The sequence below is a fragment of the Gopherus flavomarginatus genome, chromosome 11 (genome assembly GCF_025201925.1).
Source record: "Gopherus flavomarginatus isolate rGopFla2 chromosome 11, rGopFla2.mat.asm, whole genome shotgun sequence".
Taxonomy (NCBI): domain Eukaryota; kingdom Metazoa; phylum Chordata; order Testudines; family Testudinidae; genus Gopherus; species Gopherus flavomarginatus.
The window spans coordinates 50,238,929-50,254,060 of NC_066627.1; the positions used below are offsets into that span (position 1 = coordinate 50,238,929).

The window sequence follows — 15,132 nt, forward strand, 5'->3', positions numbered from 1 at the left end:
TTTTCTTTCCAGCTGGAGACATGCGAAATCCTGGAGTTCCTGGCACACCCATGCGTGCTGCTCCCGGACATTCGGGGCACCCAGGCAGCCATTCCCAGAGCAAAGATCCTCTCTTTTCAGTGCACGCCTTCAGCCCAGCACCTGTGGGGCTTTTCCCTCCACACGTCGCCTGCAAAGCCCAGCGCCTGCCCATGCTGGCAGGATTCCCTGTAACCCCACAGGGAACACTCCTCTTGCTCCCCACCCCACTTCCCCCTGCCCCCGAGATGAGACACAGGAAAGAATCGGATTCAAGTAGAACGAGAGGGAAATTATTTCCATACAGCTGCCCAGAACGCCGCCAATGGAGAGCTCGCCCAGTGGTATTTCAGAAGAAAGGATCCGTTTCCTTCTTCTCGGTTCTCTCTGCCTCCCTCTTTCTCTTTCTTTAGGGGGTGGGTTACAGAGCAGTCAGCAGTATTTGCACAGCTCAGCAGGACTGATTGCGGGTTATTAACATATATTATCTCACTCCCCTGCCTCTGAAAAGAGTGTAGCTACTATTCTTCCCTCTTCCCCCTCCCTGGCTTTTACACGTAATTACCTCCCTTATTACACCACAGCCGGAGAGAGAGAAAGCACAGGGCTCTGGGCAGGCAGGCCGGCATCCCGGCACAACTAGGGCGTGAGTAATTGCCCATTCTGCTAACGTGCCTTCAAGGAAGGAAATCACACACACACACATAAATAAATAAGGGACGCAGGGCTTGAAAGCACAGGGATCCTTCCACGCATGAAGGGGGGCAGGGGAGGCCACAGCATAACCAGAAGGTTCCAGTCCCAGCCCTGAAAGGGATGCAGTTGGGATGTGACCTCGGCTCATCCTAAGGGGACTTGCGACCTTGAACTTGTCGGGCCAGTGATGTCACAGATCCTTGCTGGAGAGACAGATGGGGTGTGATGTCACAAGGAGACGGGACTGTTCTTTCAGCCTGCCTGGTAGGAGGCTTCCCTAAAGTACGGGGGTGGGGGGCGGTGTTTGAATCCTGGGCGTTGCTTTGGCCCATTATAGAGAGGGGCATCTGAGAAGCTCAGATCTGAATCCAGCCCAAAGTTTGGGGGCTTTTGGATCTGGGGAGTACATTCAAGCCCTGAGTCTCTGAAGTAAGTTTACTCTGCAGAAGAAGAAGAGAATTTTTTAGTGGGGGAAGGTTCATGCCAGAATGTTGGGTGGAGAGGATGGTGCTCTGAGTTTTCCTGAACATGGATTTCCAGGTTGATCAGCTGCTGTGCCTGCACAGGACTCCAGCACATGAGTTTAGCCCATCCCAATAGTGATGCAATTCTCCACTGCCTGGTGACCAAAGGTGGAAGGTGACCAACTAGTCACCTAAGCCTAGTCTGAGTGGGTAAAAAAGGCAGGCCTCTCTCAGCATAAGTGTGAGAGGTGAGAGCATGTGGCCATCTAGGCAGCTGGAGCCATCTCACCATTCTACAGAACAATGAGGATCCTTTGCACTAGAAGGTACAAAGTGTTTCACTGCATTTCCCAGGCCCAGGTCAAATGCCAAACTTCTGTCAATGAGACCAGTCTGTTCCTGGACCTCTGCGGTAATAGAGATAATAGTAAAACCATCACTGGTCCCTATATCATAGAATCATAGATGTGTAGGAGTGGAAGGGACCTTGAGAGGTCATCCAGTCCCCTCCACCCAAGGCAGGACTAAATATTACCTAGATCATCCCTGGATCTAGACTGTTCTCAGTGGTAGCAGATGACAGAACAAGGAGTAATGGGTTCAAGTTGCAGTGGGGGAGGTTTAGGTTGGATATTAGGAAACACTATTTCACTAGGAAGGTGGTGAAGCACTGGAATGGGTTACCTAGGGAGGTGGTGGAATCTCCTTCCTTAGAGGTTTTTAAGGCCCGGCTTGACAAAGCCCTGGCTGGGATGATTTAGTTGGGGACTGGTCCTGCTTTGAGCAGGGGGTTGGACTAGATACCTCCTGAGGTCCCTTCCCACCCTGAGATTCTATGACAGGTATTTTCCAACCTGCTCTTAAAAATCCCCAGTGATGGAGATTCCACAACCTCCCTAGGCAATTTATTCCAATGCTTGACTAGCCTGACAGGCAGGAAGTTTTTCCTAACATCCAACATAAACAGCCCTTGCTGCAATTTAAGCCCATTGCTTCTTGTCCTGTCCTCAGACCATAAGGAGAACAATTTACCTCCCTCCTCCTTGTAACATGAAAACTCTTCTCATGTCCCCTCTCAGTCTTCTCTTCTCCAGACTAAACAAATCCATTTTTTCAATCTTTCCTCATGGCTCAGGTTTTCTAGATCAGTCTGGATGGAGACCAGACCCGATACCCCAGGAGAGGACAGCCCAAAGCACCCTCCAAAGGGATGAGAGGAGTGTTCAGTCTAATAACACCATACGGGAGGCCCTAAGGGCCAACTGGGCCAGCTCCTATCACAGGCTGGGGACAGTTTAAACAACTCATTGAACCAGATGCGAGGTGCTGAGTGGAGCAGCACTTGTCTCACCCTGGAAACAAAGCCGAGGGCCCCCTGAAGAGGGCCGGCGAAGGTTGGGAAGTTGTTTGCATTCCCTAGCCCAGGAGCTGCAGTTAACCTGCCTCGCGTGGAAAAGGATCAATATGCCTGCAGTGCAGTTGTACCCGGGCCGTCTCACCCACCTTGTCTCTCCGGAATATTTGGCTGGCATCCGTATTGTTTGTTATACTAATAGTACTGAGCATTTTCCATTGCAAAGTCCTGGGAAGTGTGTAAGTGTCCCCATCACACAGGCCCTGCTCTCGGTATGGCTGCTGGCAATGTATCAGGAACTAGTATTAGTTAAGTGCTGACAAAGTGCTGGCACCTGAGAAGGTGCAGAAGATGCCTTGGTCCCTTCCCAAGAAGCTTTCAAGCATAGGACACAGGCAACACAAAACAGTGCACTGGAGGATCCAGAGGAAGGCTCTGTTCTGTTTGTTTGTTAATTTAATGGCTGAGTGGGTCTGTAGCAGACATTGGTTTTGATAATGGATTTGAAGGACAAAGGAGCAGCTCAAGGCCACAGAACAAGGCAGTGGCAGATGCAAGATTAGACTTCAGGCACTCCCAGCTCCTAGCCCCACACTTAATCAAGTCTAGGGGCTGTGGCTTCATAGCTGAGGTCGGATGAGGCGATTCATCAGAAGGCTTCTATTTTACCCCCTCCTTAATTCTCTGAAACAAAATTCCCTAAATGTGAACCATCTAGAACATGCAAGGATAAATTGTCAGAAGATGACGGGCTCTTCTCTTGAGTTCATAAACGTCCATAAACCCCAGGAGTGTCTCTGAGGGGTGTGGAAAACTTACCCACAAAACCCTGCCACTAGGTCACATAGGTTCTTTGGCGCGTCTCCCATTTGCAATTAGAGAAACGTACCCGTCACAGCTCTCCGTATAAACATGGAAGTTCTGAAGTGGGATTTCCCTTTGGATCAGCTCAATGTAGAGCAGGAAGGGGCAGTATTTTCAAGGGCTTTTATGTTACTTTGGTTTGAAATTGTGTTTCTGAAGCAAATTATCTACCTGTCGTATGAGGACACTCCTGGAACGGTGGGAGGAAGGAAATAACAGGAAACTTTAACCCAGCTCCTTGTAGGGGCAACATGTTCTGACGGGGCCTCCCCTAGCTGGGATATTCTTTCACTACTGGAATAGGGGAGTAAACGTGCTGCTGGTGTCACTCCATTCGCTTCAGTGGAGTGACACCAGTCAACAATTTGGCCCAAGCAGTGACAAATTCAGGGCAGGCCAAAAGCATTTAATAAACTGATGGGCAGTCTGGAACTCCTTACTCCCCCTCCCTTCACCGGATTCTGGCCTAATTGCCGGCCACAGGAACAAACACTGATTGCCCAGCTAGTGCTGAGACCCGCCAAGGTCTTACTCGCAGAATCTCTTTCCCAGTGTCCTTAACCTGCCGTGTGCATTCATTTCTGCAAGGCAAACACATTCTGCGGAAGGCAGAAGCCTGCCTGAAACCTGCTTGGCAATAGCAGCAAAGGCAAATAACCCAGCTCGTGGAAAGGGAACAATGTACCACAGCCTAGCCCCTCTTTTGGTTTTAGATCTGCCTGGGTCACTGGTTATTGCTCACCTTTGTTGAACTGGGAAATCAAAATGCACTCCCCTGCTCCAGCATATGAATCTAGACTGTATTATTCACAGGGTCTTAAAACACACTGGTTGCACCAAGACAAAGGAAACAGAGCCAGAGAGTTCATCTGAACAGCCTCTCTCCCTCTGCACTCCTCCTTCTCAGACTTCCTCTCTCCTCTTCCTCATGCACGCGTCTCTATTGTCTGCCTGTGGGTGGACTGGAGGAAAGAAAGAGAATTAAAGATACCCACCCGCCCAGCTGGGGGAGAACGAACTGCCGGATCATGTGCAGGGGGTTTCAATGCGTCGCTGGATATTTCCTGCCACCAAACATGGGGTTGTACGACCGTGCAGATGATTGTTCTTGCCATAGTGTGGTGCCTTTCGAGTGTGTGTGTATGTGCATGTGTGCATATGTGTGTGTGTATTTGTTGAAGAAAGTTCTCTGTTTATTTTGGAGCATGTCTCAGTGCTGAGCACTGCCCCTGCCTGACACCTGTTCCCTCCCCCCATCTGAGACTCAGACCAAGGGCTGTGTCTAAATGTTAAGCAGATGGGCAGTGGGCCATCTCTCCACCCCCAATTTTCCCCCTTGTCTTCCTTCTTGCCCCACCTCCTTTCACTTTTTCTCTATCTCTTTCCTTTTTCCTTTCTCTTTCACACACTTTACCCATCTCTCTCCCTCTTCGCCTCTCACTCTCTCTCTTTCACACACACACACACACACACACACACACACACACACACACACACACACACACACACACACACACACACTCTGTCTCTTTCCCTTTCTCTCCATCCTCCCTTTCTCCCCCACCCCGCCCCAGTGCCTCGCCTGCCTGCCCAGCCGGTTCACTGGTAATGTGATGATTGTCCTGGGGGACGTTTGATGGATTAGAGAGCTAAACAGCTCCATTGCAAGGCACCACCTGATCTCCAGCCTGCGTCCCGTGTAAAGACCGCGGGCCCTGAGTGCTGAGCTCAGCTCGTGTGTGCCAGCCTCTCCCCAACCCCCTCCCCACCCCACCCTCCCTGCCTGCCTGCAGTCCGCGCAGGGAGCTGTCCAGTGCTGATCCCCTCGGCGCGCAGGAGAGGAGCCCCGCAGCTCGCACCATGCCCCGCTCCTTCCTGGTCAAGAAGATCAAAGCAGACGCTTTTCAGCCCTGCGAGGTCCCTGCTCCCAGCTACCACCCCCTGGAAGCTGCTTATGTGCTGGCCGGGTCCCGGGTGGGCAGCGGCCCCGGGGCCGAGAATGGTAAGTGGCTGAGGACGAGGACGGAGAAGCGTCCCGGCAGCTGGAACTGGGGCAGGCTCCCCTTTACCCCGCAGTGCGTATTATCCGAGAACTAGGGTCCCCTGCACCAGGCGGGGCATCTCGGAAGGGGTCAGGAGCCCCTCTGTGCCACGGTGCTTGTCGGAAGGGGGTTTGTGTCCCCTACACAGCGGAGCGTATTATTGGGAGGCTACGCCCCCTCCCCTCATACACCGCAGCGCGTATTATAGGGGCGCGGCGGATTATAATTGACGAGTGGAGCTGACCCCCCCGGGCCCTGGAGGGTCTGTGCGCAGTAGTCTCCGGACCTCCGCAGCTGCTGGAGAGACTCCGGGAGGTCTCTAAAGCATCATTACGACCAAGAACCGGCCCGTTGGGGTCGCAGCTGGGCAGGAAATGCCCGGCCAGAGGGGGATTCCCTTCGCGGCGGGGAGGCTGGCTCGGGAGTGGGGCGATTCGAACCCCGAACTCCAGAGGTCATGTGCCGAGCGACGCCCGGGCAGCCGCCTGGCCTGGAAAAGTTGCATCTCCATGGAGGGTGTTGGGTATTTCTGTAGGTAGGGGTAAGGGGGTGTACACAGGCAAATACACTTCAAAGGGAACCTGTGTTTGTAGTATTATGTGTAGATGCATGTGTGTGGATGTGAGTGACTGTGTGTGTGTGTGCGCGCGCGCATACTAGGATGAGTTCTCTATATTGTGCATATGCATGTGTCTGTGGGACTGGGGGGGGTGTTGTGTGTATGCATGTGCCAGCAGATGTGTATTGTACTGTGTCATGTTTGTGTGTCTGGTGTGTTTTGTTGCGTGTGAGTACACACTTTGGGTATATGGAGTGGTGTGTGCACTGTGGTGTATGGGCATGGGTTTGTACAGATGGGAGTGGGTTGATTTGGATATATATAGGCATGTGTTTGTCTATTGTGTTGGGGGCCAGGCACATATATTGTGTTGCTGGCGGTGTGCCCGTGGTTGTGTACTGTGTGGGCTGGAATGTGCACCTGTGTCTTTTCCTTAGGAAAGTGACCCTGGAACCCAACAGCCTCTGCTCAGAGTTGCTCTGTCGTGAAATTTCTCCCCCTGGCCTCCTGCTCCTAAGGGTATTGCTGCCCTTTTAGGGGTCTTTCTAAGCCAGAATTTGTTACCCTCCAAAGACACACATGGGCAAGGGAGAGGGGGCAACTTTTCTGCTTGGACAGCCCTCCAGATTTCCTCTGAGCTGGAACTGTCCCTGTGTCGGCGATTTCCTTAGGGGCACCAGTGGCTGAAGCTGGGCTAAACCCCTGCCCTGGGCTTGCCTCGGGGTCACATCCTGGTTGGCTTGGTCACTGCAGAACAAGTGGTGGCATTGACAAGCAAGAGCAATTCCCCAGAAGACAGGCGCTGACCCAGGCAGGGAGAAAGGACATCTCGGGAGGAAACAGGGTCAGGGGCACTGGCGTTCCCAGGATGCCTCATTGTTCAAAGCCCTGCCAGTGGGTTTGCACTCCACAGCCCCAGCCAGGTGAGGGGCTGTCGCCTCACCAGCTAGACCTGGGGGAGCTGTTTGCTGCTGCCTGGGGTTGGCATCATGTAAATGGGGAATGGAATGGAAGAGCGGGGACGGGAGAGCAGGGGTGGGGAGTGGGTAAGAACAGACGAGGAGAGGGATGGCATGGCCAGTGTCCCCACGTTCCAGCCTGCAGCACTTGGTGAGCAGTGGGAGCATAGGAGGCTCAGGGTGAACTAGGCATCCCAAGCTCCATTAGAAGGCCCTGAATGTGTCAGTGTGATGAATATGGCTCTGCTTTGTGTCCATATAACCAGAGCACCCAACACCATCGCTGGAGTGAGAAATGCTAGGCATGATGGTGTGGAAGCAGAGTACCTCCAAGATGAAACCACAACAGGGTGGCCTCCGAGGCTCAGATGTGCCTAGGGCTGTGTCATGCAGCACCCCCAGAAATCTTCTCAGAGAGTTGGGTAGCGTTTGGAGGTTCCAGGGGAGGTTAAGTCACGTCCCTGTCAAAGTGAGCTGCAAAGTTGGGACGTGTTGGATGGATTGCGGTGCCAGGCCCTGCTTTCTAATCTACCTAGCCCAAGGTGACATTCCTGCCTGCCCTGGGTGCTAGGGGGAATTGTGAAGCAATTCCCAGGACTGGGCTCAATCCAAATCACAAGGCAGTCAATGTGAGCCTTGTCATTTACACGAATGGGTGCTAGATCAACGCCTCATTAAAAGACTCCCTCGGCTTCATCTAACAGGAAAGGTGGGTGGAAGGCAAACAGCTTGTGTCATCTCACTGGAGCCTGTTCCAGTCAAATCACTCCCATCAGGACACCTCTTTACAACACTGAGAAGGCTGCAGGGCTGTCCCAGAAGAGGCAGTGATTTTGAGATGACTTCTCTACCTCTCCCTGCAGGTTCAGTGAGGAATAGCAAGGGCCATGTTATATCTTAGCAGAGATTCGGGATGCTCTGAGATTCAGCATGTCACAGCCCCGCCAGGCCTGCCCCCCATTTCAGGTTCACACCACGACATTAGGGATCTGGGATTCCCAACATTTCTTGAGAAACTTCCCCTTCCCCTTCCATCCCATCATGCACAGACCATCATCTAGCCAACCGAGCCATTGCTTCTGAGAATGGAACTGTCTGGGGTCAACAGAAGGCCCACTCAGTAGAAAGCTCTTGTGTATGAATTTGCTTCCTCTGAGTTAGTCAGGCGGCCTTGGCACATCCATGGATGGGGTTTGGTCTTGAGACAAATGCACTGTCTGCAGGACAGTTTTGATGGGCCCTAACAGCACTGCTGACTTGACAGCCTTGCATGGGTTTAATTCTATTTGTAAATACCACTAGGCACCTAGAAGAAGATCTGAATACATAAATCAGGATGGGAAGGAGGATGCTGTGAGTCAGGAGCCCGCCATTCCAATCCCACTCCTGTCACTAACTCAGGATGTATGGCAACGTGCAAGTCACTTCTCCTCTCTGTGACTCAATTTCCCCCTCCCTGAAATGGAGACATTTCACTTACCTACCCTGATTATTGCTTGGTCAGTTCTTGGAGCTCCTCACCACGAAGCCCCTACAGAAGTGCAAAGAGTTCTCATCATTCAGTATTTTCAGTGCACATTTAGTTTAACAGAACATAGTCTGTTTGTCTCCATCCTCCAGATCATCTCAGATCCAGACAATGACCCAGCTGGAAGAGGACCAATAAACATTGATTTACTGCCCAAAAGAAGAGAAATACCGGGTGCTGCCGTTGGCATTAGTGAGCGAATGGCACTTAGGGGCTGCACAGTTAGTCCAGTGACTGGCACTTAGGATCTCTCGCTTCGATACAGGGGATGGATGGGGGAGTATTTTCACCTCATGTCTTGGGCGTAGATATGGTAAATTCAGGCTGCGCCTTGCCAATAGAGGGTGGAATCTAGGGGCTCCATATCGGTACCGCAAATGCTTGTATGGCTTTGGAGGTTTTCTGCTCTCTTCCATCCTCTCCTCCCTGCATTTTGTGTGTGTGGAGCAAAACGTGTGTGAAATATTTTGTGCACTGGGTGATGTAAGGGAAAGGAATCCACGCAAGCCAGAGAAAAGCTGTTGAAGCCACTCTCCTGGAAATAACCTTGCTGCATGCTCCAGAGAAAGTGTGAAAAATTGCTGAGGAGAGTGCTTTTCGCCCAGCGTGTGTGACTGCACTCTGTAAACAAGGAGAGAGAAAGGAGAGGAAGGGAGGGAGAGGCAGCTTCATAGCAGAGCCGGGGGTGGGGGCAAAGGAGCAGGGGCAGAGGAAATGTCAGGCAGCACAGCTCCATCAGAAAGACCATCAGACACACTCTGTGATGGAAGACCACCGGAAAACAGGGGGGGTTACACCGCGTTCAGGCAAGGAGGGGATGCTGCTTCTTAGGAGATGACAGAAATATGCTTGAAGGGTTTACAAGGCAAGTCTTTCCAGAGCTGGGAAGCCAAGGAAGCTAGGTTGGGAGAGGACAAAAAATCCCTAACTAGGCAGGCAGGCTGAGGGCCAGTGGAAAGTGCAGATCACACTCAAGCAATCACTGTCACCTGGCACTTAGACTGAAGCAGGCCAGGAGGGAGGAACCCCCCCCTCCCCCGCCTGGATACGACCACACCCACCACATCTTGGCATGACTGGCTCCTAAAACTACTTGCGAGGAGTAAAACTGTTGCCTTAGGACATGCAGCCACTTGCCCCGAGTGAGGGGTATTTGCAGAAGAATTTCCCATCCCCACCAGGGTCTTATCCCCTGTCTGCACAGAGTTAAAGCAAAGATCAGAAGTCTTCCCTCAAACCAAAGCCTGAGTGTGTCTCCTCCACCCAGTGCCTTTCGGTCACCACACACAGAGGAAACCTGGGGTCCGTCTCATCAGACACCCAAGGCGGTTAGGAATAGAGCTCCCAAGCCACAACAATGTCTGATCCAATTACAGTCAAACTCACTTGATGTCAGTGTTAAAGGAGGAAGGAAGGTCTTGTGGCTAAGGCACTGGGGTAGGAGTCAGGAGCCCTGGGTTCTGCTTCTGGTTTTGCCATGAACTAATTCTGGGACCATGGACAAGCCACCGAACAGCTTGTGAAATTCTCCCACAGTTGCTGGTGCAACTCCCCAGTTGCTAGCAATGGTGGTAGTGCTTGTGGCAGTTAACTCTGAGCTGACTTAGGCAAAATCATTGGTCCAGGCCCTCCCTCCCTGCCTTGGTTTCAAATAATTGACAGACATACAAACCATGCAGCGAGGTTGACAGCGCTCAGCCCAGCCCCAATTCTGCTCCCCCACAGACAGTGTGGTTTGGTGCATGGAATGTGATCCTGGCATTCTGGAGACCTGGGTTCTGTTTCTAGCCCTGCCACTGACTTGCTGTGTGACCTGGGGCAAGTCCCTTCACCTTGTGAGTCAATTTAGCGACCTGTAAAATGGGAATAAAGCTAATGAGTTCATTCATAAACTGTGAAATCCAGGGACAAGAAGCACTCTCTAGAAAGGCTGAGTATTTATTAGGATTAGGAAATGGCCCTCCCTGTCCCAACCTAGCTTCCTTGGCTCCTAGTGTCACATGAACTCATTGACATGCAGTATGTGGTGGAGGAGGTCACTGGTGATTTCCAAGTGCTATTCAATGGGAAATCGTGTCATGGCCATTGATAGTAAGTAGGCACTGAGGGAGGTGAATTGGTTTTGCAATTGTGCTGATCCCCATATAGTGCATCCCTCCCCCCTGCAGGACAGATCCCCACCTTTTTCTGGTCCCCCCCCCAGCACCCTGGAAAACAATTCTATACCCCAGTTGCCTCCTTACTCCCAAAATAAAGCTCTTCTGGGGGAATAACCCCTCTATTCCCCAGCTGGCAACTGGCTTTATTCATGGAGGGTGAGGGGCAGCCCAAACCCAGGCTCCCTCCCAATAATTTTTTTTATACTTGAAAACTCAAGGTTTTATATATATGTACGACAGGGTGGGGATCAACTCCCTCACCTGAACATCACTGGTACATGCTGCACTGCATAGGAGTAGGTCTATCTCTGGCCCTTACTGCAGTCTTAGGTTAACCGGCTAGTACTGAAAGCTGCAAGCAGGGTGCTACCATGAATGAAGTTACTTCTCCTAGTGTGGAATGTGCTTATCAGAATACCTTTGCCTACGAGTGCCACCTCCTGGTGGGTTAACACAAATAAACAATTGACAGAACAGGCCCTCTCCCTATTAGAGAAGAATATTGATAGACATGTACACATCAGACAGCCCTCAGTCTTTGCAAATCAACATGCTGAAATATTAATGCACTCAGAAATCCCTGGCTTATCTGAACTAAGTGCCGGAGCATACAGATGAGAGGCTGTTGCCAGCGGAAGAACACTTTTCTACCTCTCCTCGGCTGGAGGGATACCTGAGGAGTCAATGGAGTTGTGCCAGTTTATGCCAGCTGAGGATCTGGCTCGTTCATCCATATTTTACCATGCCACGCCAGCAGGAGCCGCCTGCGCTGCCTTCAGCAATGGCATCCACATTTCTAATGGTGAAAGTGCTCCCAGCTCGTAGCCTGAACATCTGGGGCTCTTTATCAGTCCAGTGAATAATACCGATGGGGGTGGGAATATATGTGCTGGTGGGTTTGCACAAGCGGCACCTAACACAGCCCCATCAGACCCGGTATGTTAATTTCAGAGATGGGATAGCCAGAAAGAACTCAGTGCTTCACGTACTGTGTTGCAGTAGATGAGATGTAGAAGTCACACTTCCAAAGGCTTTTGCGTCAGGGCCACTTGCACCAGGCACATGTGAGCCTGCTCATTGTGTGTTCAGAGGGGCACGTGTGTGCCCAAATACCTGTTTTGCATGCACAATTTGCATGCACAAATAGGGGGCTTTGTGGATGCATCTCTGTACAGCTTCCTTTGATGGATTTAGCCCTCAATGTTTTAAATGAACGTGTCAGTCATTCGTTGACAACTAAACATCAAGTGCCCAAAAGATCAACTACTCTATCAGCTCAGAGAGGTCAAAAATCATCAAACCAACAAAATACACTAAGTGATCAAGTGATGCCTGTTGCATAGAGTGTTAGAGTTTCACACCATGTGTCTCTCGGGCTGTTTTGTTAGGTACCCAGGATGCGTGGAGTGGAAGCTCTGATGTTTATATCCAGGCTGTAGAGAGAGGTTTACTTCCTACAGATGGGGAGAGTTTGTAGTCAGATCCTGGGTTCTCAAGCTGAGAGTCAAAACTGCCCTCCATTGCTCAATAGCTAGGGCGATAGGGGGGATCCCCAAACTTGTTCTGTAGTTAACATGGGAAACCAGTCTGGAAAAGGCTGAGACCCCCTAAGTTAAAGATGCGCCATGAAATATACACTGCAGAAGGATGCTAAGTGCATCAAAAATATCTTTCTCATGAGTCACCTTATTAGAATGTTTTACGGTTCCGAGCACTGTATGGTCCTGATCCTCTCCTCTCACTCGCTGGGTGGACCCCCAGGGATCCCTGCTGATGGGGCACAGAAGCGAAGCATGGCACTTCTCAGTGGCCATGCTTCCCCGTGAACACGCACACCGACCAGACCCTGCAGAAATCCCTTTGTGGGTTTGAGATCAGCACATGGCTAGAGGGAGTCCACCTAACTGCAGACACTGACTGAGTCAGGATCAGTGTTTGCGTGCACCTTGCATGCAGCAGAATCCCCTGAGAGGCAAGGCAGGTTTGCTCCATTGGAGCCCCACTGCCAGGTATCCAGCACAGAAAGCTGGAACAGTTTCAGAGCTGAAGGCCCTCCAGGTGGGTGGCTTTGGTTTCCAGCAGTTCCCCTAGAGACTCCCTGACTCTTCCGGGGTTCATGTGTCTTGCTTGTTGCAAGGAGCGTTTGGTCTTTTGTTCCCATGTACGCTGCCTGCGGCTTCCTTACAGCTGCATTCTGTCTTCTCACCTTCTGTCTTCTCACCATTGCTGTCAGTTGACCTCAGTCTCCGACATCCATCTCCCCTTTGTGTCTCCGAGAGAGTCGTGCTCCCGAACCCTGTAGTCTCTCTCTGTCAGTAAAGCACCTGGCGAAAGCCAAGCCAGTAATCGGGTTTACTCTTGAAGGATGCGCTGTGAAAACAGCTGCACAGTCAAAGAGCTCTCCTACAGCTGCTGCTGCATTTCTAGCTCAAGGTTGTGAGTTCAATCCTTGAGGGAGCCATTTGAGGATTTAGTTGGGGATTGGCGCTGCTTTGAGCAGGGGGTGGGACTAGATGACCTCCTGAGGCCCCTTCCAACCCTGAGATTCTATGATTTAGCGGTTGCTTGCACACTGATACCGCTGAGAGCAGGCTGGGCCTGTGTTCCCAGGGGAAATGGCTGGGGATGGAGGGCAAGACAGGGTGACCTCTGTGTTCTGTCCCAAGCCCCCTCCTGATCATTCACTTTGGGCTTGTCCAGTTTCCCCCAGGTTTCTGGAGTGTTGGGGAGGAAATGCTGAGAGACAGCGCAGCTCATTGTGAGTGTCTGCCACAGTGTAACAACAAGGAGTTAAGCGTTGGCAGCTGTCTAATAGCCTAGGAAGTGATGGAACCTGAAAGGGGCTGGCTGCAGCCTGGGGCTGCAGAAGAGGTTCAAAGGGCAGATGGAGTGAATGGGCGGGGTGGGGATTCTTTCCTTGTGGCTCTCCCAGCAGCGGGTTGGATGGTGTGTGGCAAGGGGAGATATAGATGGAGGCTGGGCTGGGACAGAGGAATGGTGCCCCGCTAGAGGTCTACTGGGAACAGGGTGGCTGCACTCTGAGATCCGGGATTGTGACCCAAGGACTCCTGTCTCTCAGGCCTGGAGAAGAACAGCGCACTCTGCCAGGCCCGGCTGTACCCACAGATTCACAGAAGTTAGCAAATGGTGAACCTGTCCCAGATTTCAGTTTGCAATAAAACCCCAATCTCAGAACGGGGCCAATGTGGCATTGGCTGTTAGGGGCTCCCTTTGAGAGCAAGGTCCTTTACACTGAGCTCTGCTAATCATGTCTGCTCTGCATGGACAACCGTACAGCTTAGACTAAACCTCCCGGGTCCTACTCCACCTTGCAACAGGCAAGAGGAGAATGCTGGGAAAGCGTCTGTGGGTCCAGTCACTCCCCAAGTCCTTGTCAGGGTTCAGGAGTGGATCCCCCTCAGACATTGACTCCGGAGCTTCATCTGGTTTCCAGCAGTCTCCTGTCCCGTCATCACCCCCAGACCAAAGGTTCTCATTTGGCTCATCATAGAGACAGCAGGCCAGTGCCAGGTTTGGATGCAGGGTCAGATCCTGAACCCTTGTCAGAAGTTCAGGAGCACCCAGACTTGGCGCTTTTGGCTTGCCCACCTCCATCCAAAACCCACTTAGGCTTTTCTTGCAAGTCTGCCGTGTACTACAGGCTGCCCCAGGGAAGTCCTGGTCTCACAGGGATGGGGCAAGTAGGAAAGGGCTGGGACACACAAATAGGGAAGGAGAAGCCCTGGTCGATGGTGATCTCCATCTGTGTTTGTCTCCTGCAGGGTATAGCCAACATTGCCTCACGCCCTCCAACTACGAGCCTGACAAGAAACAAGGGTTTCAGCTGGTGTCTTCAGACCCGGTCTACGCCCCGGATCACGAGGAGTACAGCGACCCCGAGAGTCTCCAGTCGAGCCTCTCTGCCCACTACTTCAATGGCGAAGCTGCAGTCACAGACAGCTACTCCATGGATGCTTTCTTCATCACTGACGGCCGCTCCAGGCGACGCAGCGAGAGCCAGCGGCGCGGGAGCCACCGCCACTCGTGTAACGAGTGCGGCAAGACCTACGCCACCTCCTCCAACCTCAGCCGCCACAAGCAGACTCACCGCAGCCTGGACAGCAAGATGGCCAGGAAGTGCCCCACCTGCGGCAAGGCCTACGTCTCCATGCCCGCCCTGGCCATGCACATCCTGACCCATAACCTCAAACACAAGTGTGACGTGTGCGGCAAGGCCTTCAGCCGGCCCTGGCTGCTGCAGGGCCACATGCGCTCACACACAGGCGAGAAACCCTTCGGCTGCTCCCACTGCGGGAAGGCCTTCGCCGACCGCTCCAACCTGCGCGCCCACATGCAGACCCACTCGGCCTTCAAGCACTACAAGTGCAAGCAGTGCGAGAAGACCTTCGCCCTCAAGTCGTACCTCAACAAGCACTACGAGTCGGCCTGCTTCAGGGACTCCGAACACAGCTGTGCAACAGAGAACTGA

General features: G+C 52.2%; 1 protein-coding gene across 1 annotated transcript; it reads left to right on the plus strand.

Annotated features, from left to right (window-relative positions):
• The first annotated feature begins 5,256 nt into the window (after positions 1-5,256).
• Positions 5,257-15,132, plus strand: SCRT2 (scratch family transcriptional repressor 2). Its single transcript, XM_050918392.1, has 2 exons — positions 5,257-5,398; positions 14,426-15,132. The coding sequence occupies exons 1-2, from the start codon at positions 5,257-5,259 to the stop codon at positions 15,130-15,132; spliced, it is 849 nt and encodes a 282-aa protein (XP_050774349.1).

Excerpts from the sequence above, each read along its gene's own strand:
- SCRT2 (XM_050918392.1), top strand. The coding sequence starts at position 5,257 with ATGCCCCGCTCCTTCCTGGTCAAGAAGATCAAAGCAGACGCTTTTCAG. Across the intron at positions 5,399-14,425 it reads CGGCCCCGGGGCCGAGAATG|GGTATAGCCAACATTGCCTC; the intron begins GTAAGTGGCTGA and ends TGTCTCCTGCAG.